Source organism: Schistocerca piceifrons, chromosome 2 (genome assembly GCF_021461385.2).
Source record: "Schistocerca piceifrons isolate TAMUIC-IGC-003096 chromosome 2, iqSchPice1.1, whole genome shotgun sequence".
Lineage (NCBI taxonomy): Eukaryota > Metazoa > Arthropoda > Insecta > Orthoptera > Acrididae > Schistocerca > Schistocerca piceifrons.
The window spans coordinates 1,026,931,626-1,026,958,369 of NC_060139.1; the positions used below are offsets into that span (position 1 = coordinate 1,026,931,626).

At 44.1% G+C, this 26,744-nt stretch overlaps 1 protein-coding gene across 1 annotated transcript in view; it reads right to left on the reverse strand.

Moving 5' to 3' along the window:
• Positions 1 to 26,744, reverse strand: part of LOC124776090 — a 69,090-nt gene that overhangs the window by 31,776 nt on the left and 10,570 nt on the right. Inside the window, exon 2 of the mRNA XM_047250932.1 lies at positions 19,254 to 20,174. Coding sequence (XP_047106888.1) covers positions 19,254 to 20,174 — 921 coding nt within the window. The remainder of the gene's footprint in view (positions 1 to 19,253; positions 20,175 to 26,744) is intronic.

Below are 26,744 nucleotides of genomic sequence, written 5' to 3' on the forward strand. Positions count from 1 at the left end.
TTGTCGTGTGTGCACGCAGCTCCTTCAAGGTGACATCGAGAGAGGAATGTGGGCTGTGCCTTGGCCTGATTCACCAATGAATGACGCGCTGGTGAATACAGCATTGTAGTACATTCCCGGAGAATGACGAAGTAGAAAACCTGGAAAACCTGGATTCGTCACAGCCACGCCGCGACCTCCCTTCTGAAACTAATAAAGGCCTTGCAAAGGCCGGGCTTTGCGCAGAGGACCCACCACGACAGAGCAGACTGGTATGCGTTGTGGCGTTGATGACAAGCTGTCCACGTGGTCTCAACAAGTTGCACGCAATAAGTTGAAGTAAGGTGGATTGTGTTCAATTCTCATGGTCCCTTGCTGCGCCACACGCGTTGGCGGTGGACGTCGATGCCACAGGTATACGTGTCTTGATCAGAGAACGCAATTGGCCTGACTTCAGCAGCCTGACCCCACCGACAATGTCGCTGAAGATACAAACACGATCGAAGTGACTGGAAGAATGGCCAGTGAAATGCGTAAACCCAGGACGATAACCATGAAATTGTTCCGAAGAGTCCGCAAGGTTGTGGTGCTGCAGAATTGCCGCTAGCGCCGCTCATGGAGAGAGAGGTGGCAGTTAAACTTTGGGCGCCCGGGTAGAGTTGAAGTCACCTCTCATGATCAATGCATTCTGCTGACCTAGGAAGAGAGACGTGACTGTTTCAGAAAAAAAGCAAAACATTTGTGTCGGTGACTCAAACCAGATGGCGCATTGACGTTGATGATCCTGACGCCACTGGATCTGGGGGCCATTCCTCTGCCATCAGGGAGGTAGGCAAATGTATCAGCGAATATGGCGTCAGATAGGAGGGTCGCCAGCTCAATACCAATAGGGAAAGCATGGGAGACATGTGCCATAAAGTCATGGGGAGCACCAAACGTTGCAACATGGAGCTCTTGAAGGAGGGCATTGTCAACATACACAGCATGCAGGATTTCATGAAGTAAAGACAGTTTCTGGCGTGCGTGGATGGTACCATGGCTGTGTGAGAAGTTTGAAAAGTTGGCATCACCAGGAGGATATACGATGTAAACACAGGATAAGCACATGGAGGTTCTTGTTAAGCCCACATGGAAGGGAACATCACTGTGATGAGGAGAGAGCTGTAGCCAGCGAGGGGGTTCCATCACTTTGTTCAACTCCAAATCGTCCATTCTCAGCATCGACGTCGTCCACCCAGGCCAGTTCAGTTGAAATACTATCAGAGGTGTACACACAGGTAGCATCAGACACAGAAAGGGAGGCAACTGGGGCAGAGGCAGGCGGGGGAAGGTCGGTGTCTGTAGGTTTATGCTGACTGGTGACAGAGGGGGGGGAGAGACGTTGCAACATCTGGTGCCAGGGCATCAGAGGACCGCACATCATCAGTGGGAGGGTCATCTCCTGTATACACATCCGATGGAGGCAGTCATCAGAAGGGGTTCGGCTTGCGCCTGCTGACGGCCATCGTCCGTCGGTACTGCCTCTGGCGGCTGTGTAGGAGGGAGACACAAAACGTCCATCGCGTCGTCAAGAGGAGTCGACGCTGGTGCCAAGTGATTCAGAGTAGGCACAGCAGGCAGCCCTGCCACGGACGCCTAAGATAGAGGTAACACAGTGGGCGCTGCGAGGAGAGAGACATCTCCGATCGGCGTCTGAACCAGTCTATGCCGGAGACATTCAGAACGGGCATGGCCTTCCTGGCCACAACCTGAACAAGTGCACAGCTGGCTATCGCACACGACGGCAGCCGTGCAGCCGGCAGTAGCCTAGTAGGAAGGCACGTGTTTCCTCCGTTCAGTTTTTATCTGATGGACACCACAGAGGACACGGTAGATTTCGAACGTCTTCCACGTTTCAGCAACATGACTGACAGCGTTATCGTAAGGTTAAAAGTCGGCCATCACAATGTCCGAGGGCACCTCAAACGGGTGTTCGAAAACCCTCAACGTTTGGAGGCCCAAACCAGCGTCATCAACCGTGACGGTCCCTATATGGCCGTCACAGTATCGGAACTTGAGATCATTATCATAGCAACGCACAACGTCGGCGCACAGCTCTTTATTCGCCAGCTTTCTGTACACAGTAGCAATGAGGACCGAAAAAACGTCTTTAGTCATTCATAATCCAAAAGAAAGGTTAATTTAATGTATGTTAGTCACACATTATTTGTTCATGTGTGTGCCAAATTTCATGATAGTGTTCCAGTGGGAACATATTAAAATACAGAGGGGTCCAAAAAAATGTATCCACTGTTTAAAAGTCCATAACTAAACTAATTGACGGAGTTGTCTCATTTTTGGTGAAAGCGTACCTTAAAGTCCAACTTAAAGATATCACCGTAGTGTTCGAAATGGTCACCATTAACATCCACACACAAACGATGCTGCCGAACTGCAGTACGAACTACTGACTGCAACGTGTTCAGTTGGATACTTGCACACGAATGTACGATGGATTCTCGAAGTTCATCCAATGTTCGTGGCTTTTGTCGATAAACGACGTTCTTTAGTGTTCTCCACAGGTAAAAGTCCAGAGGAGTTAGGTCTGGGGAGCGTGGTGGATACTCCACAGCACCCATACGGCCTATTCATCTTCCTGGTAGATTTTCGTCGAGATACGCCCTAACACGATTTTGGTAGTGGGCTGGGGCACCATCTTGTTGAAATTAAACTCTTCCGTCTCCATGCAAGTCTCGGTTGCAGGTAAAACGGATGTCTGAAGCTTCTGAAGGTACACCTCACCGGTAACTGTGCTGTCAAAGAAGAATGGCCCAATCAAGCCCCAGTAAGACAACCCACACCACACATTTACTCCTGGCAATTTCACGGCTTTGTCTACATGGAGGTTCGGATTTTCGGCGGTCCAGTAGACGCAATTGTGGCGATTTACTGTACCATTGAGTTTGAATTGTGCCTGATCAGACCACACAATCATCTCTGCAAACTCTTCATCGTTGTGCACCATGTTAGTAAACCACTCGCAGTGCCCCATTCTACGATCTGCGTCGTCCTCGTTCATTGCGTGTAGCAATCGTGGGATGTAGCACTTCCACTTTGCTGTCTTCAAAATTCGCCGAACACTCGAGCCACTCACTCCAGTTTCACGGGCACACTGTCTCACAGACTTCTGTGGTGAGCGAGTGGATTGTTGTAACACACGACGGGAGCTAGCTGGACTTGTTACTGTTACAGGTCGTCCAGATCGTTGTTTGTGTACATCTTTAGCACAGCCTTCGGCTTCAAATTTGTCTCGAATGCGACGAATCGTTAAGCGTGTCGGTGGCTCTGTTTCGAATGTAAGCCTTGCGCCAGCCATTTTTACTTGAGTAACTAGGTGCAACTAAGAACAAAACACTGACTATCTGGCGACTGTCATCTGACAAAAGAAAACAACGCAATACAACGCTTGTGTGGCGATTGCCGGAACTACAAACTATTACACTACAAAAGATGAGAGAACTCCGTCAATTAGTTTGCCAGTTATGGACTTTTAAACAGTGGATACATTTTTTTGGGCCCCTCTGTATATTTTATTTTAGTGGTAGTTGCAACACCTAGTTCATAGATTGTAGAGCTTTGGACTTGTTACCGACATGTAATATGTCAAAAACTAAATAAGGCCGTTAATCGTTATTTTTTATCTAGTGACAATTTATTATACACTTAAATTCAAATTCACATTTCGTCCATCCCATGTTAACTTTGAAGATATCTTAACGTATGCTATAACAACAAATGCTCAAAAAAGACTATGAATAATTTACCTAATTATACTTTTATTTTGCAAATACATTAATACTGATCGACATTATTTAAACAATGACATACCTGTTATTATTTAACAATGTGTTATTGCAGTGCTTTGAAAAGAGAATTAGTTGTACTCATCTTCAACAAGAAAGATGTTATGGTGATCTACTAACAAACTTATTAGAGTCTAAGATCATGTACTGTAGTTTTCTTTCACGTGCAAAAACCATAGTTCTCCCGAGAAATAATGACAGGTTGTTGATGTAACAACATGGTCATTTCCAATATAATCTGAGGCTTTTTGCAGCTCTTCATCTGTATTCTATACATTCTTCCTGCGGCAATTGTGGGATTTAATTTACAAAATATGAAAGTTTTTTTTATTCCAGTCGATTTACTTGGCCTTCTTGGTTACGAAAAAGACAGATCTGATCCACAAGCAAAAGTGCCCACATTATGGTTAGTTAAGGCTGTGGGGAGGGGAAGACCTGGAGGTATGGAGTCTTTTTCATATTTTCAAAGGCAAATTGTGATTTTAAGCACCCACAAAAAGTTCCAGTTCCGACCCTGTAATAAACGTGTATGATACCGACTTTTAGATCATTTACTTCAAAGAAAAACATCTGACTACACTGTATTTTTTCCTTTCGCAGAGAGCTAGGGGTGGAGGCATGGCCCTCCTTGGCCCTGGTTATGGGGCCATTGTGTACAAGGACATACAAATTAAATGTTCACTTCTCCTTTTTCACCTCCTGATAGCTCAGAAGCCATCCACCATTTCTTGTCATAGGTACAAGCAACAAGTCTGTAATCTGTTCAAAAGCTGCAGCATCTGGACCCACTTGAATATTTTGGACACCAGAACACTTAAAATGAGAAACAATATTTGTTTTACCTTTGCCTTTGCTTATAGCATGATACTACTGAATCCCTGTGACTATTGTGGCTTTATAAAATCTTTTCGACAAGCTCCTTTTGGCATATATGCTTTGCCCACTCAAACAATTTTATGCAGTATCTGATCACAATGCGCTTCCACATCTGATTAATATGAATGTGGAGAAAACCACTTCAACTTTTATTTTATGTGCATTTTTTAAGTCACAGTTTTCATTCAGTGTGAACATCCTCAGGCGACAAAGTGGCACAAATGTTCCAGTGTCACGATTTAAAATGTTTAATTTCTCAATAAAACGATGAATGGCCCCTGTAGGAATACAACAAGTACAACATTCAACTTCGCTGGCAGTCCTTGGCTCGTGTCGTATTCAAACATGTGCAGTTCAACGTTTTATTGAGCGATTAAGCATTTTAAATCATGACACTGGAACATTTTTGCCACTCTACCCCCTGAGCAAAGGTGCTTAATGTACTGTACATGCACACAGCAACCTGGTCCTCTTTCCATCACCACCACTTTGCTGATTCTATCTCGACAGTTCTCTCTACTGAAGTGAATTACTGTCAGTAGAATTGATTATTTTGTTTTGTTATGTATTGGTTACACGTACACATACACAAATACACTGTTTTTCTACAAACATGAATTAAATTACTGTAAATTAAAAGTTATATAAAATAAAAAATGCATGCTACCTCTTACATTATTTATGTTAATTGTTATCCGGCATAGTTTAACACAGTTTTAGAATGATAAAGTGTAATGGCTTAATTAGGAGTCAATAATTTCATTTTAACAACAGTTTTACTAGCCAGCTTGCAAACCAAGTGCATTAGAGATACAGCTGACAACACGAATAACAGTAAAATAAAATATATTTTCATACTTTCCCTTTGGACCACCACCATGAAATTTGGCACACATATTAAAAAATAGTGCCCGCCTAACACACTTTTTTCAAACAAAAATATCAGATTTTCAATGTTTCGAAATTTTAAAAACTTTTGGTTTGGGAAAATTTAGCATTTTAATGAATTTGGTCGAGCAGCACATATCTTTGAAGCCTATAATAAACTGAATAAAATGGTGCAAATTTCAGGTCTGTACGTCAAATAGTTATTGAGATATGATCATTTTAAAGTTTTGACAAGTGACAAAAAAGGCACAATTTTGGAAACTTTAGAAATTGATAACTCAAAAACGAAACGTCAAAAATCCTTAATTTTGGTTTTTATCTCATTGTGATAGGTAGAATAAAATGAAATAATCATCAAGTTTCAAATTTAGTTTTTTATTCGTTGATTTCAAATGAAATGAATCTAATGTTATTGGTGTAGCAACGAGAACTAGGACACAGACGACTAGTATTCCATTTAAGTGAAAACAGAGGAGAGGTTAAGTATTGATTAAGGACATCGGAGTCATTGGACATGACCAATTTAGTATGTGAGAAAAACCAGTATGATCATATGCCTATCAATTAAGAGATATGAAAGTGTTTTGTACACTGACCAGCCAGAACATTATGACTACTGACCTACTATTGGTATAAACCTTTCCAGGCAATAGCAGCGTCATCTGGCGAGGAATGCTAGTCAGACACACACATGGTGCATTTAGTATCAGTGAGCGTGCTATCCATATGTACAATGGGGGAGGCCTGCGATCTATCTGAGATTGACTGAGGACGGATTGTGATGGCCTGGAGGCTCAGCACAAACATTTCGGAAACGGTACGACTTGTCGGATGTTCAAGGAGTGCTGTGGTGGGTGTCTTCGACACCTGGTGAAACCAAGGCGAACTACTTCCAGACGTCGTGTGGTTGGGCAGCCACCCCTCTTTACAGATGTCGGATGTCGTAGGCTGGGCGAACTGTGGCGGAACTGTTGTTGTTGTGGTCTTCAGTCCTGAGACTGGTTTGATGCAGCTCTCCATGCTACTCTATCCTGTGCAAGCTTCTTCATCTCCCAGTACCTACTGCAACCTACATCCTTCTGAATCTGCTTCGTGTATTCATCTCTTGGTCTCCCTCTACGATTTTTACCGTCCATGCTGCCCTCCAATACTAAATTGGTGATCCCTTGATGCCTCAGAACATGTTCTACCAACCGATCCCTTCTTCTAGCCAAGTTGTGCCACAAACTTCTCCCCAATCCTATTCAATACCTCCTCATTACTTATGTGATCTACCCATCTAATCTTCAGCATTCTTCTGTAGCACCACATTTCGAAAGCTTCTATTCTCTTCATGTTCAAACCATTTATCATCCATGTTTCACATCTATACATGGCTACACTCCATACAAATACTTTCAGAAACGACTTCCTGACACTTAAATCTATACTCCATGTTAAGAAATTTTTCTTCTTCAGAAACTCTTTCCTTGCCATTGCTAGTCTACATTTTATATCCTCTCTACTTCAACCATCATCAGTTATTTTGCTCACCAAATAGCAAAACTCATCTCCTACTTTAAGTGTCTCATTTCCTAATCTAATTCCCTCAGCATCACACGACTTAATTCGACTACATTCCATTATCCTCGTTTTGCTTTTGTTGATGTTCATCTTATATCCTCCCTTCAAGACACCATCCATTCCGTTCAACTGCTCTTCCAAGTCCTTTGCTGTCTCTGACAGAATTGCAATGTCATCGGCGAACCTCAAAGTTCTTATTTCTTCTCCATGGATTTTAATACCTACTCCGAATTTTTCTTTTGTTTCCTTCACTGCTTGTTCAATATACAGACTGAATATCATCGGGGAGAGGCTACAACCCTGTCCCACTCCCTTCCCAACCACTGCTTCCCTTTCATGCCCCTCAACTCTTATAACTGCCATTTGGTTTCTATACAAATTATAAATAGCCTTTCGCTCCCTGTATTTTACCCCTGCCACCTTCAGAATTTGAAAGAGAGTATTCCAGTCAACATTGTCAAAAGCTTTCTCTAAGTCTACAAATGCTAGAAACGTAGGTTTGCCTTTCCTTAATCTAGCTTCTAAGATAAGCTGTAGGGTCAGTATTGCCTCACATGTTCCAATATTTCTACAGAATCCAAACTGATCTTCCCCAAGGTCGGCTTCTACTAGTTTTTCCATTCGTCTCTAAAGAAGTGGCGGAACTAACATCAAAGTTTAATGCTAGGTAGAGTACAAGTGTGTCTGAACACACAGTGCAGCGAACACTCCTAACGATGGGCCTATGTAGCTGACGACCCATGCATGTGCCAGTGTTAACACCACGACATCGGCAACTATGTTTGAAATAGGCATGTGACCATCGGCATTGGGCATTGGTGCAGTGGTAGAGCGTTACATGGTCTGACAAATCCCGATACCTTCTTCATCACGCCAATGGGAGCGCGCGATTCAGTTGCCTTCCAGGGCTCCTTGACACCTGTGCTATGGGACGGAGACAAACTGCTGGCGGTTCCATTCACATAAACATCCATGAGTCCAGTGGACCTCATGCAAGGCACCATGACGGCCAAGGAGTACTGTACACTTTTTGGAAACCTTGTACAACCCTTCGTGACCCTCAGTTTGCGATGGCAGAGATATTTTCCAACAAGATAATGCGCCATGTCACTAGGCCAGGAGTGTGATGGAGTGGTTGGCGGAACACATGGCGAGTTTCAGTTGATGTGCTGGTCCCCCAACTCACCAGATCTGTACCTGGTCGAACACAGCTGTGATGTGATTGAACGTGGCGTTAGGGTTCATTTACGGGAATCAGGTGACCTGTGAGTGCAGATGTGGTGCCAACTTCCTCCAGAATACCACAGCGCGTAGCCTCTGGTATCTGTGCCAAAGGTAGGCGTACTGGCTATTAGGTAGGTAGGTGGTCATAATGTTCTGGTTATCAGTGTATAATATGTGAGTAACGGTATGTAAGAAAATAAAAAAAACTCACACATAACGTGTACTGGGGCAGGCTCTATGACGTCAGAATACAAGACGGCGACTTGGGCATACTGGCGCAGCTCTATGACGACAAAATCCCAGACTTTGAGTACTGGCTCCGGCTCTGTGATGTCACAATCCATCTCACACCTCTTGGGGTATTTATAAAGCTGTAGGGTTCATGCACACAGGTACCTCAGAGGTCACTGCATACTGCTTCTTCTAACTTTAAGTTCGCCTCTCTCCACTTCATATCTTAAACAATCACTGGGGATGGAAAGTCCCATCCGCCCTATGCTAGCTCGCGTCCCCTACCCCAAGTTCACTTGTGCTATGCTCCAACAGCTCTCCACACACCCTCTGTCGTTACTGTACTACTGATTTAACGGACTAGATAATGAGCACTTAGCGGCGACTGACTTGTGCTGTCAGTACAGTGGGAACTATCTAAGACGCTCCGATGAAAGAGGCCTGTTCCAGGTTAGTACTTGTAGGGTAAAGCCATAGAAATACCATGAGCCTGCTATGTGGATTGCTTTGTTACATGTCAGGTGAATGAAAAACGTGTGTGTTGACCTGAAACAACTGCGTTCTGGTGAAATATCATCTGTTGTGTTGATTTCAGACTTTGTAGTAATTCTTCTCATATTATGAGTCCCAAGAACTATGCATGTTGCCATAACACTAGATACGATTCCTCTGATTTGTGGCGTTTGACTTCTATTTTGCCCTCATTCAAGACTGACGAACTGCAGGATCAAGTGTGTGCCTAACTGCTGATCTGAAATGACAATCCAGAGAAGAACTTGACTATGGTCAGTCGTTATAACACACTGTGTTCTATTAATTAAAAGGCCCTTGAGTAAAGACTCAGAGTGTTTCGAAGATGATGGTTCAGAATGCCTCAAACTCCTTCTGTGTTTTGCATGAAAGGAACTGGGTGTTGCAGATAAGATTTAGTTCCACTGATGTGTATGAGAACCGTTCTCATGTCTATAAAGTGGATACGTCGTCTGGAGACAGATGTCTTCATCAGTTACTTTCACTAGTATGGGATGATTTTGCCTTGTGACACCACGCATCGCTACTCGCTCTGGCGTTTCCAAGAGACATGTGCAACTCACTGGATATATATCTCCTATCTGTTTATCTTCTGTCATTGCAAGCCTATGGCCTCGTTTGCAGCAAGGTAAGAGATTCACCCATAAAAAAGACTGCCCTTTCACATCTAGAGCTATTTACAACCCATTTGTATGAGACTTTCACGTTTCTTCTGCTAAGCTACAAACGATAATAGAAAAGCGATTATATTGACTGTCACTGTATCTTACCTAAACAAAATGCTGGACAATTTTTTCTCGTTCAATTTCCTGATTTTCAACACAAAATTGGAAAATCAATTTGCATCCCCTATTGAAGTTAGAATCTGCCAGACGATGAAACGAAAGGAGGTGTGTGAACTATACCGTTGTTACACCACAGCCAGTATACTTGCAAAGCGTTAAGGAATTTCTTCGAGTCCACATGGACGATCGTTTCATATTACGTCAGGGACATGAACACGAACTTTGGACTCAGTTCATATCCCTAAGTCAGCCATTTTGGATTCTGAAGTCATCGAAGACGTCATGGATTTTAAACTTAAAACCACGCAGGTCAGTACCTGCAGTAAGACCTCATGGAAATACTGTCTCCCTGCTGAGTGGTTTCATGTGCTGGGATGCCAGATGTGAATAATATATTAGAAATTCGTAGCAGAGTCTTCATTCTGGATGCGTAGTAAGCCTGGACGTTATAGGTGAGTAGTGGATGGAAATACACTGGAAACCTTAGATGTCCTATGTACAATGTAAGACACTTATAATTTATGTGAGGAGTCACTTAAAAATGCAGTGCCAGCCCTGACATTAGATCAAATTCAGATTTTAGGAATGGTGGTTGGAGCTTAACATTTCAAATTCCCGTTACACCAAATCACGTCTATAACGGAAATCAGTGTCAGTTAAAAAAGTTATATGGCCACCCATCAAAATAAGATGTGGGTAGTTGTATTACAACTGGCAGATAACGCTACAGTTAATTGGGAACCTGATGCAATCTGAATTCGCTTACTAGTTGAATCAAATGAATCTATTACTATGACTACTACTGTTACTACGTATGCTAGTACAGTACTATAGTAACTGAACGAAAGCGATCCACACATTTTCCTGTGCAAGCACCTTCTCAAATCATCAGGCATGAGAGGTGTGATGTGAGGGTTTGGTGTATAAGACTTTGATGCTGCTCCTGCTAAGCCTCAGACCTTAGAAAGGGACTATGTATACTTGGCGAACCAGCATATAACACATTGTGGAGCGTATCTTATGAGCTAGTTAATCCCTTTTGCTATTCCACATGCATGTGGAACAGTGGGAGACTGAATATGGGTCTCTCTCAAGTTACTTTCAGTGTTCAGTTGTGCTGAACCCCTGTCATTTGTAATCTGCAATATGAAAAGCTATGGAGAGACTCAATCTATGAAGGACAAATCTTCACTGCTTTTCGATTATGTTGCCAAGTAAGTGTTGCAACATAAAATTAGCGTTCCTGATTCGTGCAGGGAGCGCTATGGTCTAGCATCTGGCGCTGGTAACTGTTTTTTGTACTGAAATGTTGTTTATAAGAAGGGAACAGTCCATCATTAGGAGGACGAATGTGCATTTCTTGATTTTCTAGACACGCACATTGAGAGAGACAGAGAGAGAGAGAGAGAGAGAGAGAGAGAGAGCAGTGCTTTTGCCCCTTTTGCTGTTCCACCCCCATATGGAGTGATGGGAGACCGAATATGTGCCTCTGTGAAGTAACTTCAAGCGTTCAATTGTGTTGAATCTATGTGACTAAGTCTGCCATATGGATTGCTACAACATTACTGCAGCATCCTGTAAGTTCGGATGTCAAATGTTGCTGTTCTGTACACGACTACTTCTGTCTAGGAGTTCACCTACGGCATTTGCTCAACGATAGCCACAGCTTTGGAATGTGATTATGGTATGGTCTTCATTCGTTGGATGGTGCAGAAATGTCTGACATCTGCCTGCGTCTCGCTCACCAGTGGAGGGGGCATAGTGACAGCATCCATCATTCCAAGCTATCACACATGTTGGGCTTTGCAGCGGTTGGTGTGCACGGCTCATAGAGGTTGCATCAGTGTGCTACTCAATTTTAATGTCACGATTGGTGTTCTTTAGTTTGACAGCCAGCAGACTTCTCATCATTTTAAACTTAGAGTAAGTTGATTTTCTCACGATTTGAACTTATGGTAGGTGTGTGGAGAGGTAAATTGTTTAAACTGTAATGTCAGAGGGGGGTGTGGAAGATTGTTGGAGCATAGCGCAAGCGAACTTGGCCTGGGAGAAGCGAGCTGACACGAGGGGAGGCGCCTTTAATTCCCCAATGTTTGTTTAAGATACAAAGTGGAGATGGAAACTTAGCCTGACGGGTCTGAGCTGCATTGCGACGTCATAAAGGCGGTGCCAATATTCCAAGTCTTGTATTCTGCCATCATAGCTGCACCACTATGTCCCGGCTGCCATGTTCGTCGCCATCTTGTATCCTGACGTAATGAGCCTGTCCCAGTATTCTAAGTCTTGGATTCCAACATCGCAGACTCCATATTCCAGGTCAGCCATCTTGTGTCGTCATCTTAGTTCTGATGTCATAGAGTCTGTTTCACAATTTTTACAAATCAGACAGCAGTGGCCGAACACACCAGTAAGTAAATATGCCCATTTTTTAAGAATTGCCATCGAGTTGATGCATATAACTAAAGGTCTATATTGTTTGTGCTAGTTGGCTGTCCAGTTCTGGAACACATCTTATATCCTTTCTAGAGACAGAATAACATACACTCTATAAACATTGATTGTGTGGAACTCGGTTCAGTCTATTATTCCGCAAGACCGAGAATAGCGAGATGAGACTCTTTGAGATGGGACTCTTAGATGTGAAATTCTATTACATAGTTGCTATCATGTGTCATTTGCAGGGTGGGTAATCACACTTGATTCTTCGATGTGTGTGTCGAACCTTAGGGGTGAGACAGATCTGACGCAGAAATTCTCCGATTTACATGGAAAATTAATTATTCTGTAGTATCTATATTCGCTGATTTCAGAATGTTAAATACAATTCTGAGATGTAACAACACGAGCAGAAGTGCATAAAACTACACCTTCATTATGTGGAAACTTCATCGAGTCAGTACGTTATTCGTTGATTTTACTATAAAACTAACGCGAAAAGTCAGAGACTTACTGTATGTGTGGCACCTGATGTCATTTAGAAATACTATGGAGAGATCTGATGTCAAGTATACACCATAAAACATGGATTGATTCTAGTTTCGTGTGACAAATTGGAAACGTATCAGTGCCGTCAGTAATATTGTCTTCTTGTGTAGCACAGAACTGAGGCTGTAATGTACACCAAATGGATATCGTGTTAGGATCATAACATTTATGTATAACCCAGGAGAAAGTGTAGCCGCATGACACGAAGTTCACTTCTTTTGGTAAAAGTTTCATCGATTTGACTTTGATATGTGCTGGATAAGAGAAGGAGGTTTATGTTGTGTTGAACTTGTCACCTTTTTCTTAGTAGGTTCTGTAAAGTTTTTCACGGAATAAACATCCACACTCCTCTGAATTTAGTCACTGTTTGCACAATGTTGGAGAATTTCTTCTCCCGTACATGCAGTGTGATTCCTAACAGAGCACAGAACACATCTGTACCACAATTCTTTGTCCTACCCTTCAGGTACACGTTAATTCAATAACAGCAAAGCATACCTACAGTGAAAATCGTAGCAGTCATGCCTGCGCTGACGCCAGCCAGTGTGGGCAAGCAAGGAGAAGGAAGCAGAAGTGCACCAAGTCACGTGAATCAATGTCCGAGTTGTATTGACAGATGCATGAAGCTTTCTCTCTCTTGTTCTGCTAGCATGACGAGGCTGTTACATGGCCTACACTCATGGACAGTACAGGTGGATGATAAGTCCCAAAGACCTGTGGCCTGGTATGCTGTGGTTGAGACTACAGCCCGAGTTACCATGGGACAAGGGGATAAGCTGGGGCATGTCTGGAAGGCTCTTAACCTCCAAGTGTTTGAGTGTATGGTATGGACTTCAGATTAGGGGCTGGCATGGAGGTGTATATGGCTCTCTGATGTTGGTTATGTTACTATCGCGAATTTTACTCACAATTTTGTTGTGATTTTTACAACCACAGTATGGCAATCTCTTTTTTCGCTTCAGAGCCTAACTCAGTTCATGTGGAATGTGGTTGCAGTGCTGCTCGTATTCCATTCTGCTTAGTTGTCTCTCTACATCAGGGCTTAACAACTGGCCGGTTTTGAGCGCGAGTACTCGCGTCTGCTCAGGCACGTGCTCGCGAGCAGGTGCAAGGTCGCGGAGTAGGGAGGGAGGGGAGGGAGGGGAAATGCGCGCGCACGTTTGAATAGGGCCGCAGCGTGCCTATTGAATTCGCGCCGACTGTGTAACGTTTAAAGTACTGCGATCAGCTCTAACAGTCACTTCGCAGGTTAAGAATCATGTCAAGTCGCCGTTGTGTAACCCCAACCATGTTTTCGCAGTTCAGCCCCCGTTGGGAGGAATTGTATCTGTTTACAGTAAAAGATGGTGTTGCAAAATGTTTAGTACGTCACAAAACGCTGAATTCTTTTAGGAAATTTAATTTGCAGCGACATTATATGTCGTACCACGCGAAAGACTACGGAAGTGGAAAATGTGATGGACCAGATCGTGCACTGGAAGTTATTAAACTTAAAAGGAAGCTATCCGAAGAAGATCTGGACGACGAAGAAAAATCAACTGAGGCAGCTCTCAGAGTGAGTTACAAAATTACTTTGCTTTTAGCAAAATCCCTGAGCCCCTTCACTGATGGCGATTTAATAAAAGAATGTTTGGTAGTTGCAGCGGAACATTTGTGTCCATCTCAAGTTGAACAGTTTCGGATTGTGCCATTATCTAACATGACCATTATGCGTCACATACAGGACATGGCAGACGATGTCCAGAGCCGGCTTGCAAATATCTGTAAAGATTTTATGGCGTATTCTCTAACTCTGGACGAAAGTGTTGATATCACTGGAACAGCGCAGCTTGCCATATTTATTAGAGGTGTTAATAGAGATCTTCAGGTGAGGGAGGAGCTCCTCGATATAGTAGCCATGAAGAACACTACAACCGGAGGTGATATTTTAAGTAGTGTTGAAAATATAGGATTGTCGTAGAATTCTTTAGTTTCAGTGTCTACATACGGTGCGCCAGCGATGACAGGGAAAAAATCAGGTTTCATTGGGCTGTTGAAGGAGAAAATGAAAAAACTGACCGTGCCGAATGAAATAAGGGGCGTTCACTGTGTGATCCACCAGGAAAACTTATGTGCAAAGAGTATCACTCTAAAAAATGTGATGAGTGTTGTTGTTCGTACAACCAATTATATAAGGAAGCATGGGCCACAACACAGGCAATTTAAAAGCTTTCTTGAGGATGTAGAAAGCCAGTATGGTAGCCTGCCTTATTACAGCGAGGTCCGCTGGCTTTGTCGTGGCGAATTATTAAATCGATTTTTTTCCCTATTAGATGAGATAAATATGTTCATGGAAATAAATAACATGTGTGTTCCTGAATTGAAAGAGCCTTCATGGAAATGTGATCTTGTGTTCTTAGCAGATTTAACTAGCCATCTGAATGCTTTGAACATTTCACTGCAAGGTAAAAATCTGCTAATTACTCATTTCATGGATCGAATACGAGCTTTTAAAATGAAATTGACACTTTGGGTGAGTCAGCTGGAAACAGGAAATCTAGCTCATTTTCCTAAATTATCATCCATGCAAGATGTTCACAAAGACTGTGAACGTTATTCACATATTTTTGTTCCCCTTAAGGAAGAATTTGATCAACGCTTTCAAGATCTGACAGCACTAGACAGTGATTTTGATCTGTTCTCCTCTCCATATTCAGCGAATATTGAAGAGATTCGTCCTGAGCAGCAACTAGAACTTATTGACCTGCAGTGTGACAGAGAATACAGAGACAAATTTCAGAACAAGAAAAACATTTTGGAATTCTGCAGACACTTCCCTCAGGACAGATTTCCTCGTTTGCACAAACTGGCGGCTACAATAATATCAATGTGCGGTTCCACGTATGTTTGTGAACAACTGTTCATTGCAATGAAATGTAACAAGACGCGCCTGAGAAACGCATTGTCTGATCGAAATTTAAACTGCACGCTGCGCTTACAGTGCACAAGAACAATTACTCCGAACATAGACGCAATTGTAAAGGGCAAAAAGTACAAGATAACCGAGAATCCCACACTTCAGTGACACCTTTTATTGTGTAACAGTTCACAAATTAATACGAATGTAGAGGCATACACAAAGCTAATAAAATTATGTGGCACGTGTACATTCTCCTTTATTTGTTTCATTTGTCGCAGTAATAATTCGTGAGTGATATCCCTGCAGGTGGCCGCGGATTTACATTGACTGGCGGCAGCTGTTGTGTGCCCCACGTGACTCTCCCCACTCTCCGCTCTGGTCCGGTAGTGGGGGTAGCGTGCTCGCGCTGCTCCGTTCTCGCGCCTTGCTGCTCACAGCTTGCTCCGCGAGCACGTATGTTGTGAAGCCTTGCTCTACATGGAGCTGTCACTGGTGCGAACCACTGTAGATAGCAAGCAGGAGCAGGACATTGCTGACACAACCACCTCGCCAGTGTTGTAGCACGTTCCTTGTCACCAAAAGATGGAGTCTGCTACCACAAATCTTGGAAGTTACACTGTAAGTGTTGTATCCACATCTGGTTGCTAGATACTGTTTGGTCCTAAGTACCTGCCTGCTTTTACCGAAAGTAGGTATATATCTTAAATGGTAAGCATCATGTCATACTATTAGGAATGCAGGCAGAAGTTTGTGCCTCCTATTTCTTCAGTGCTGCTTCAAGAAGGTTGGGCAGTGCTGTCAGCCACTGTGTCATATTAGGACGTATAGCCTCACTCACCCTGTTGATGCATCACTATGCACCAGTGACAGCTCCATGTAGAGCAAGGCTTCACAACATACGTGCTCGCGCTGCTCCGTTCTCGCGCCTTGCTGCTCACAGCTTGCTCCGCGAGCACGTATGTTGTGAAGCCTTGCTCTACATGGAGCTGTCACTGGTGCATAGTGATGCATCAACAGGGTGAGTGAGGCTATACGTCCTAATATGACACAGTGGCTGACAGCACTGCCCAACCTTCTTGGAGCAGCACTGAAGAAATAGGAGGCACAAACTTCTGCCTGCATTCCTAATAGTATGACATGATGCTTACCATTTAAGATATATACCTACTTTCGGTAAAAGCAGGCAGGTACTTAGGACCAAACAGTATCTAGCAACCAGATGTGGATACAACACTTACAGTGTAACTTCCAAGATTTGTGGTAGCAGACTCCATCTTTTGGTGACAAGGAACGTGCTACAACACTGGCGAGGTGGTTGTGTCAGCAATGTCCTGCTCCTGCTTGCTATCTACAGTGGTTCGCGTCTATAGCAGTCCTGTGAGAGTTTGCAAACAGTCAGTAGGTGGTGAACTCACTGGAAGAGGCACTCCCCGGTGTGGTGGTTGTTTAAATAAAGACACAATTGTTCCCATCCTAACTTGGCTCTTAGCACTGGAACCAAGGACAGGTTGGTGGCAGACTTCTCAGCCAGTCTGGTAATTGTAAACGTTGTGACTGTGGAATAGGGAGCTGTCCCTGGCAAGGTATTTGTTTAAATAAAGATGTGAGTATTCCTACTACACAGTGTAAAGTTTGTACTTTAAGCTAGGGGAGTAGGTCAGGCTGTTGTCTGGTGTTGGGGGTGACCTTGGGCGGGGCAACTGCAATGCTGTCCACACATTACAGAGCAACGCGTATGGCAGGGCAATGCCAACAGCAGGGCGGTGCAAGTTTCCTCGCAAGTACTTTTTAAAAAAAAAATAAAGACGTATCCAAACTAAGAGTTTGCAGTGACTATACACCTCTGAGTGAATAGTAGGACTGAGCCAGTACCTCAAGTTTGGACAAGAATTCCAAACCGTTATAAATAGATCGAAAGGTGAGGGATGACTGTGATGTAATGGAGCCACTGCCAGTATGCCCCAATCGCCAAATTGTATTCCAGGTCATACATCTTGAATTATGACGTCATAATGAGGCTGGTTCTAGTACTCCAAGTCAGCCATCATGACAATACACCATTATGAATTTCCCACCAATTTACACTTAAGACAACAGCAACCCTTCTTTCATAGGAAACCTACTACCACAATTGGACTGTCTTGAATCTCCCGCCAGAATATGATTCCCACCATTTTAATCATAGGACCATTGGCCTTTCTCAGGTGGTGTGGGGGTGTGGGTGTGGAAAATCCATGACTTATCGACGAAGTCATCGGTGACATGTTTTGTGCATGCACCTGCCCTGCATACTTACTGGCTACTGAGGTCAGTGTGTTAGGTCGTTAGGGAAGAAAGTGTGCCGGATGTTGGAGAGATTAATCCAAGCACCAGCATACATACTGTCACCTTGAACTTAAGAATGTCTCGTGACAGTGTCCGGCGTATTTTGAATGCCGAATCTTTACATGCCTTTCATACCCAAAGGGTACACTTATTGTACCATTAAGACCTTGCATGTGTGTGTCTTGCACGGTTGTTTCTGCAACAAAGTGGCCAATATGTGCATTTCCAGCTTGTGTGTTGTTCACTGATGAGGCCAAATCCATTAGGAATGGCATATTCAATCACTAAAAGGAACATCTCAGCGCCAGAATACTCACATGGTGTGCAGCACTACATGGTACAACATTGCAGTAAATGTTTGGGTGGATTTGGTCAACGACTGTTTAGTCAGACAATACCTTTTACCATCCTACTTGACTGCTACATATTATCAGACCTTTCTGGAACAGGCTTTTCCTGGATTGCTTGTAGATGTTCCAGCAAATGTGAGGCACAGCATGTGGTTCCAACATGAGGAGGCGCCTGCTCATTTTCCACTGGATATTCATAGGCATTTGCGCAGGTCGTGCTGACACTGATGGACCGAGTGTGGTGGACTGGTTTCCTGGCCCCCCACACTCGCCAGATTCATCGAGCCTTGATTTCTTTCTGTGGGGAGCCATGAAATCTCTCATGTATCGCGATCCTGTGGAGTGTCAAATGAATCTCATTGCAAGAATCGTCTGCACAGCGGCTACAGTCAAAGAAATTCCCGGTGCATTGAAATTCGTCTATGGGTGTCAGGCATGTGTGACATCTAATAGTACAAACTTTGATCATCTGTTCTAACGTAATAACGGTATTTATGTCACACACTATGTGTGCTCATTATGTCCAACAGATGTTTCAAATGAATAATTTGTTGTTTCTTCTCCAATCTCCGGCCTCTACTAATACTTACCCCTGACATTTGTAGCCATGCGTTCCTTTGCAATTCTTAATCCTTATGAAGTTCCCCATCTTCCCTATAAGTTTGTCACAACATTTCTCGGAGCCCATGTATAGATGTCCTCAGAATTGACAGAACATCGTTGATTGCATATTTTGATCTTATGAAAGGTGTGATAAAGTTGAGTGACCTCATACCTGGAATGGATGAGCCCTGTGCATCCGGCGTGCACGTCGTAAGCTGGCTCACAGCATTGGACTTCACTGGTGGCGGCACTGACACAGAGGACTGGACCGGATCGAGGAAGCCCGAAACTAGAATGGCCGGGCTCCGAGTCCCGATAGGGGACGGCGTCGTAGCGCAGCCAGTAGACGGGCTCAGAGAGCTGTACTGGCCCGATGTTGACAATGGCGAGGAATACCAGTCCCCATTCTGCAGTGTAGACCAGTAGTACTGAGTCGCCGTGTCCGTGTAGTAGGGCTGTGTATAGTACAGGTAGTAGGGCTCCTGAGTGGTCGTGGGGGTTTGGTACTGGTTGTTATACGGCTGCTGTTGGCCAGCCTGGCCAGTGCTGGTGCTGTAGAAAGCGGGCTGGTTGCTGGTGTAGTAGTAGGGCAGGTAGTAGTAATAGTCTGGATAGTACGGCTGCTGTGTGTATCCGGCAGAGGGGTTCTGGTCGCTAGGAGGTGGCGGCTGTGTCGCGGTCTCCTGGGTAGTGGCATTGCTTGCAGGCTGGGTGGAGAGGGTGGTGGTGTCCACAGGTCGCTCGCTGGAGACGGCTGGTGGAGGTGTGGTAGTCGTAGCAACGGGCGTCGGCGTCGTGTCTGGCGCCACCTGCTGCTGGCCACCTGGCCGCGTGTCCACCTGCTGCGGGCCCTGTGCACAGTGCTGCTCCTGCGCGTTGCGCGGCCGCCGGCAAGACTTGGCGGCGTTGTCGAACAGGTAGCCGTGTGCGCACGTAGCGGGCGTCGCCATGCCGGACACGCACAGCGTGTAGGCGGCCGTGCAGGCGCCGCCGTACACACCGTTGAGTCGCAGGCAGTCTCCGTGGCCGCGTGCCGGCTCTGCAACAGTTTCCCAAATGAGTCTCCGTTGCCGTTCTTTCGACACCCTATTCTCTGTTAACAGACAACTTCCCGAATGAGATTTTCACTCTGCAGCAGAGTGTGCGCTGATATGAAACTTCCTGGCAGATTAAAACTGTGTGCCGGACCGAGACTCGAACTCGAGACCTTTGCCTTTCGCGGGCAAGTGCTCTACCAACTGAGCTACCCAAGCACGACTCACGCCCCGTCCTCACGGCACTTGCTCGCGAAAGGCAAAGGTCCCGACTTCGAGTCTCGGTCCGGCACACAGTTTTAATCTGCCAGGAAGTTTCAACAGACAACTTCTTGTACGGACTAACACACTCGCCGTGGTTGGACCAACTTCTTAATAAAGGGCTTTGAGGAGAGAATGCTGTAATCGGTGGTTCTTAAACCAACTACACTACTGGCCATTAAAATTGCTACACCACGAAGATGGCGTGCTACAGACGCGAAATTTAACCGACAGGAAGAAGATGCTGTGATATGCAAATTATTAGCTTTTCAGAGCATTCACACAAGGTTGGCGTCGGTGGCGACACCTACAACGTGCTGACACGAGGAAAGTTACCAACCGATTTCTCATACACAAACAGCAGTTGACCGGCGTTGCCTGGTGAAACGTTGTTGTGGTGCCTGGTGTAAGGAGGACAAATGCGTACCATCACGTTTCCGACTTTGATAAAGGTCGGATTGTAGTCTATCGCGATTGCGGTTTATCGTATCGCGACATTGCTGCTCGCGTTGGTCGAGATCCAATGACTGTTAGCAGAATATGGAATCGGTGGGTTCAGGAGGGTAATACGGAACGCCGTCCAGGATCCCAACGGCCTCGTATCACTAGCAGTCGAGATGACAGGCATCTTATCCGAATGGCTGTAATGGGTCGTGCAGCCACGTCTCAATCCCTGAGTCAACAGATTGGGGCGTTTACAAGACAACAACCATCTCCACGAACAGCTCGACGACATTTGCAGCAGCCTGGATTATCAGCTCGGAGACCGTGGCTGCGGTTACCCTTGCGCTGCATAACAGACAGCAGCGCCTGCGATGGTGTACTCAACGACGAACCTGGGTGCACGAATGATAAAACGTCATTTTTTCAGATAATTCCAGGTTCTGTTTACAGCATCATGATGCTCGCATCCGTGATTGGCGACATCGCGGGGAACGCACATTGGAAGCGTGTATTCGTCATCGCCATACCGGCGTATCACCCGGCGTGATGGTATGGGGTGCCATTGGTTACACGTCTCGGTCACCTCTTGTTCGCATTGATGGCACTTTGAACAGTGGACGTTACATTTCAGATGTGTTACGACCCGTGGCTCTACTCTTCATTCGATCCCTCCGAAACCCTACATTTCAGAAGGATAATGCACGACCGCATGTTGCAGGTCCTGTACGGGCCTTTCTGGACACAGAAAATGTTCGACTGCTGTCCTGGCCAACACATTCTCCAGATCTTTCACCAATTGAAAATGTCTGGTCAATGGTGTCCGAACAACTGGCTCGTCACAATACGCCAGTCACTTCTCTTGATGAACTGTGGTACCGTGTTGAAGCTGCATGGGCAGCTGTACCTGTAAACGCTATCCAAGCTCTGTTTGACTCAATGCCCAGGCGTATCAAGGCCGTTATTACGGCCAGACGTGGTTGTTCTGGTTACTGATGTCTCAGGATCTATGCACCCAAAGTCACAGCTGCAAAATACTATTGCGAATTCCTTACAGACGAATGGAAAAACTGATAGAATCCGACCTCGGGGAAGATCTGTTGCGATTCCGTGGAAATGTTGGAACACGTGAGGCAATACGGACCCTACGACTTATCTTAGAAGAAAGATTAAGGAAAGGTAAACCTAAGTTTCTAGATTTGTAGACCTAGAGAAAGCTTTTGACAATGTTGATTGGAATACTCTCTTTCATATTCTGAAGGTGGCAGGGGTAAAATACAGGGAGGGAAAGGCATAAAACAGATGGCAGTTATAAGATTCGAGGGACATGAAAAGGAAGCAGTGGTTGGGAAGGAAGTGAGACAGGGATGTAGCCTCTCCCCGATGTTATTCAATCTGTATATTGAGCAAACAGTAAAGGAAACAAAAGAAAAGTTCGCAGTAGGTATTAAAATCCATAGAGAAGAAATAAAAATGTTGAGGTTCGCCGATGACATTGTAATTCTGTCAGAGACAGCAAAGGACTTGGAAGAGCAGTTGAACGGAATGGATAGCGTCTTGAAAGGAGGATATAAGATGAACATCAACAAAAGCAAAACGAGGATATTGGAATGTAGTCGAATTAAGTCCGGTGATGCTGAGGGAATTAGATTAGGAAATGAGACACTTAAAGTAGTAAATGAGTTTTGCTATTCCGGGAGCAAAATAACTGATGATGGTCGAAGTAGAGAGGATATAAAATGGAGACAGGCAATGGCAAGGAAAGAGTTTCTGAAGAAGAGAAATTTGTTAACATCGAGTATAAATTTAAGTGTCAGGAAGTCGTTTCTGAAAGTATTTGTATGGAGTGCAGCCATGTATGGAAGTGAAACATGGACGATAAATAGTTTGGACAAGAAGAGAGTAGAAGCTTTCGAAATGTGGTGCTACAGAAGAATGCTGAAGATTAGATGGGTAGATCACATAACTAATGAGGAGGTATTGAATAGAATCGGGGAGGAGGGGTTTGTGGCGCAACTTGACTAGAAGAAGGGATCGGTTGGTCGGAAATGTTCTGAGGCGTCAAGGAATCACAAATTTAGCATTGGAGGGCAGCATGGAGGGTAAAAATTGTCGAAGGAGACCAAGAGATGAATACACTAAGCAGATTCAGAAGGATGTAGGTTGCAGTAGGTACTGGGAGATGAGGAAGCTTGCACAGGATACAGTAGCATGGAGAGCTGCATCGAACCAGTCTCAGGACTGAAGACCACAACAATGCACCCAAATCGCGTGAAAATGTAATCACATGTCAGTTCTAGTATAATATATTTGTCCCATGAATACCCGTTTATCATCTGCATTTCTTCTTGGTGTAGCAATTTTAATGGCCAGTAGTGTACAATTTGGAGGTATGGAGACGCTACTTAAAATGATCCTTGTTGTGTGAAATTTGTTGATATCAGTGCCTGTGTTACAAAATTTATACACAAAATTTTCTGCTTCAGTCACTTTTTACTAATATTCATTAACACTGCGCATTTCAGCATCATGCTGCCATCAGCAGGTGCTTTGGTTATCTCTACGTACATTTTTAACTATCGATTCTTTTGGAGTGAAATGAGGTCCATTTACTTGATGTGCCGGTGAGGTTATGGACCAAACTTTATTCCTGCATAGAAGGATTAATTTATTTCAATCAGTACCGTATGTCGATTGTAAAATGTAAAATAACTTTATACCACTAATTGTATACGTGTCTGGCTGAATAAAAAACAATGATGCTATATTAAAAATTAATTATGATGTATTGGAATGTGCAACAGATGCCAAATTGTCAGGGTTGACAGACGATTGCCTGTTGAAATTGACAGAACATGTGAAGACTTTCTACATCTACGCCTATACTCTGCAAACTATCATGAGATGCATGGCAGAGTGTGCATACCACTCTACCTGTTCTTAGAGTTTCTCCCCTTTCCATTTAGTATGGAGCATGGGAAGAATGATTCTTTGAATGCCTCTGTGCATGCTGTAATTATTCTAAACTGGTCCCCACAATCCCTATGTGAGCAATACATATTGTACTGTATCCCTAGAATCATCATTTAAAGCTGGTTCTTGAAATTTTGTTAACAGACATTTTCAGAATAGTTTTCGTCTATGTTCAAGAGTATTCCAATTCGGTTTCTTCAGTATCTCTGTGACACTCTTCCATTGATAAAACAAACCTGTGGCCATTTCTGTCGCCTTTCTCTCTATATGTTCAATACTGCTGTTAGTCCTCTCTGGTATGGTTCCTAGTCACTTGAGCAATATGCTAGAAAAGGTCACATCAGTGATTCGTAAGCAATTTCCTTTGTAGACTGATTGCACTTCCCCATCATCCTACTAATAAGGCAAAGTCTTAAAACAAACTGAACTCCGTCCGAACAGGTCTTGAAAGGCCCAACGGTACCGACCGGCCGCCGTATCATCCTCAGCCCACAGGCTTCACTGGATGCGGATATGGAGAGGTATGTGGTCAGCACACTGCTCTCCCGGTCATATGTCAGTTTACTCGACCAGAGCCGCTACTTCTCAGTCAAGTAGCTCCTCAGTTTGCCTCACAAGGGCTGAGCGCATCCCTTTTGCCAACAGCGCTCAGCAGACCGAATGGTCACCCATGCAACTGCTAGCCCAGCCCAACAGAACTTCGGTGATCTGACGGGAACCGGTGTTACCATTGCGGCAAGGCCGGTGGCAAGGTAAGGTCTACCACCTGCTTTATCCACAACTAAGCCTATGTGATCGTATCATTTCATGTAACTACACAGTGTTACACCCAGGTATTTGTATGAGTTCGCCGATAGGATACTACATTTTTTCGTTTCTTGAAGTGTACAGTTTTACATATCTGAACATTTCAAGCAAGTTACCAATCTTAGCATCACTCTGAAATTTTATCAAGATGTGACTAAATATATATGCACCTTCTTTCAGATAGAACTTCATTCTAGATAACTCCATCATCTCCAGAAAGCCTGAAGCTACTATTAATATTGTCTGCAAGGTAATTAACATACAACATGAGCAACAAGGATCCCACCACAATTACCTGGGGCACACCCGAAGTTACTTCTACAGCTGATGAAAACTCTCCATCCAAGACCACATGCTGTGTCCTCGCTACCAAAAGTTCTCAGTCCAGTCAGAAATTTCACTTGATACCCCATACGATCGTACTTTTGACACTGGGCGTAGGTGACGCACTGAGTCAAATGCTTTTCGGAAATCAAGGGATCTACAATAGATTATAGGGGCTAATTCAGCCGCAAATTCAGTATAGAACCTGACAGGAATTCTACCGGGCCCTGGAGCTTTGTTCAACTTCGACGATTTCAACACTGACAGTAATACTTATTTCGTTCATCTTTTCAGTGGTATGAGGATTAAATTGGGGCAATTACCCTTTGCTTTCCTTTGTAAAGGAACATTTGAAAAAGGGGTTAAGCATTTCAGATTTTGCTTTGCTACCCTTAATTTCAGTTCCCACCTCATTCGCTAGGGACTGGACACTAACTTTGGTGCCACTAACAGCCTTTGTATATGAGCAGAATTTCTTTGGGTTCTGTGAAAGATCACTTGACAATATTTTGCTTTGGTGGTCGCTGAAGACATCACGCATTGTTCTGTTGACAGCTAAACGTGTTTCATTCAGAATCTCTCTATCTACAGCCGTACACTTCGTTTCACACATGTTATGCAGTAATCTATGTTTCCTAGCCAGTTTATTTACAGTGACTGTAGATATTTAATTATTTCTTTGACTTATTTCCTACCCCCATGAATCATGGACCTTGCCGTTGGTGGGGAGGCTTGCGTGCCTCAGCGACACAGATGTCCGTACCGTAGGTGCAACCACAACGGAGGGGTATCTGTTGAGAGGTCAGACAAACGTGTGGTTCCTGAAGAAGGGCAGCAGCCTTTTCAGTAGTTGCAGGGGCAACAGTCTGGATGATTGACTGATCTGGCCCTGTAACACTAACCAAAACGGCCTTGCTGTTCTGGTACTGCGAACGGCTGAAAGCAAGGGGAAACTACAGCCGTAATTTTTCCCGAGGGCATGCAGCTTTACTGTATGGTTAAATGATGATGGCGTCCTCTTGGGTAAAATATTCCGGAGGTAAAATAGTCCCCCATTCGGATCTCCATGCGGGGACTACTCAAGAGGACGTCGTTATCAGGAGAAAGGAAACTGGCGTTCTACGGATCGGAGCGTGGAATGTCAGATCCCTTAATCGGGCAGGTAGGTTAGAAAATTTAAAAACGGAAATAGATAGGTTGAAGTTAGATATAGTGGGAATTAGTGAAGTTCGGTGGCAGGAGGAACAAGACTTTTGGTCAGGTGAATACAGGGTTATAAATAGAAAATCAAATAGGGGTAATGCAGGAGTAGGTTTAATAATGAATAAAAAAATAGGAGTGCGGGTAAGATACTACAAACAGCATAGTGAGCGCATTACTGTGGCCAAGATAGACACGAAGCCCATGCCTACTACAGTAGTACAAGTGTATATGCCAACTGGGTCTGCAGATGATGAAGAAATTGATGAAATGCGTGATGAGATAAAAGAAATTATTCAGATAGTGAAGGGAGACGAAAATTTAATAGTCATGGGTGACTGGAATTCGACAGTAGGAAAATGGAGAGAAGGAAACATAGTGGGTGAATATGGATTGGGGGTAAGAAACGAAAGAGGAAACCGTCTGGTAGAACTTTGCACAGAGCATAACTTGGTTCAAGAATCATACAAGAAGGTTGTATACATGGAAGAATCCTGGAGATACTAGAAGGTATCAGATAGATTATATAATGGTAAGACAGAGATTTAGGAACTAGGTTTTAAATTGTAAGACATTTCCAGGAGCAGATGTGGACTCTGACCACAATCTATTGGTTATGAACT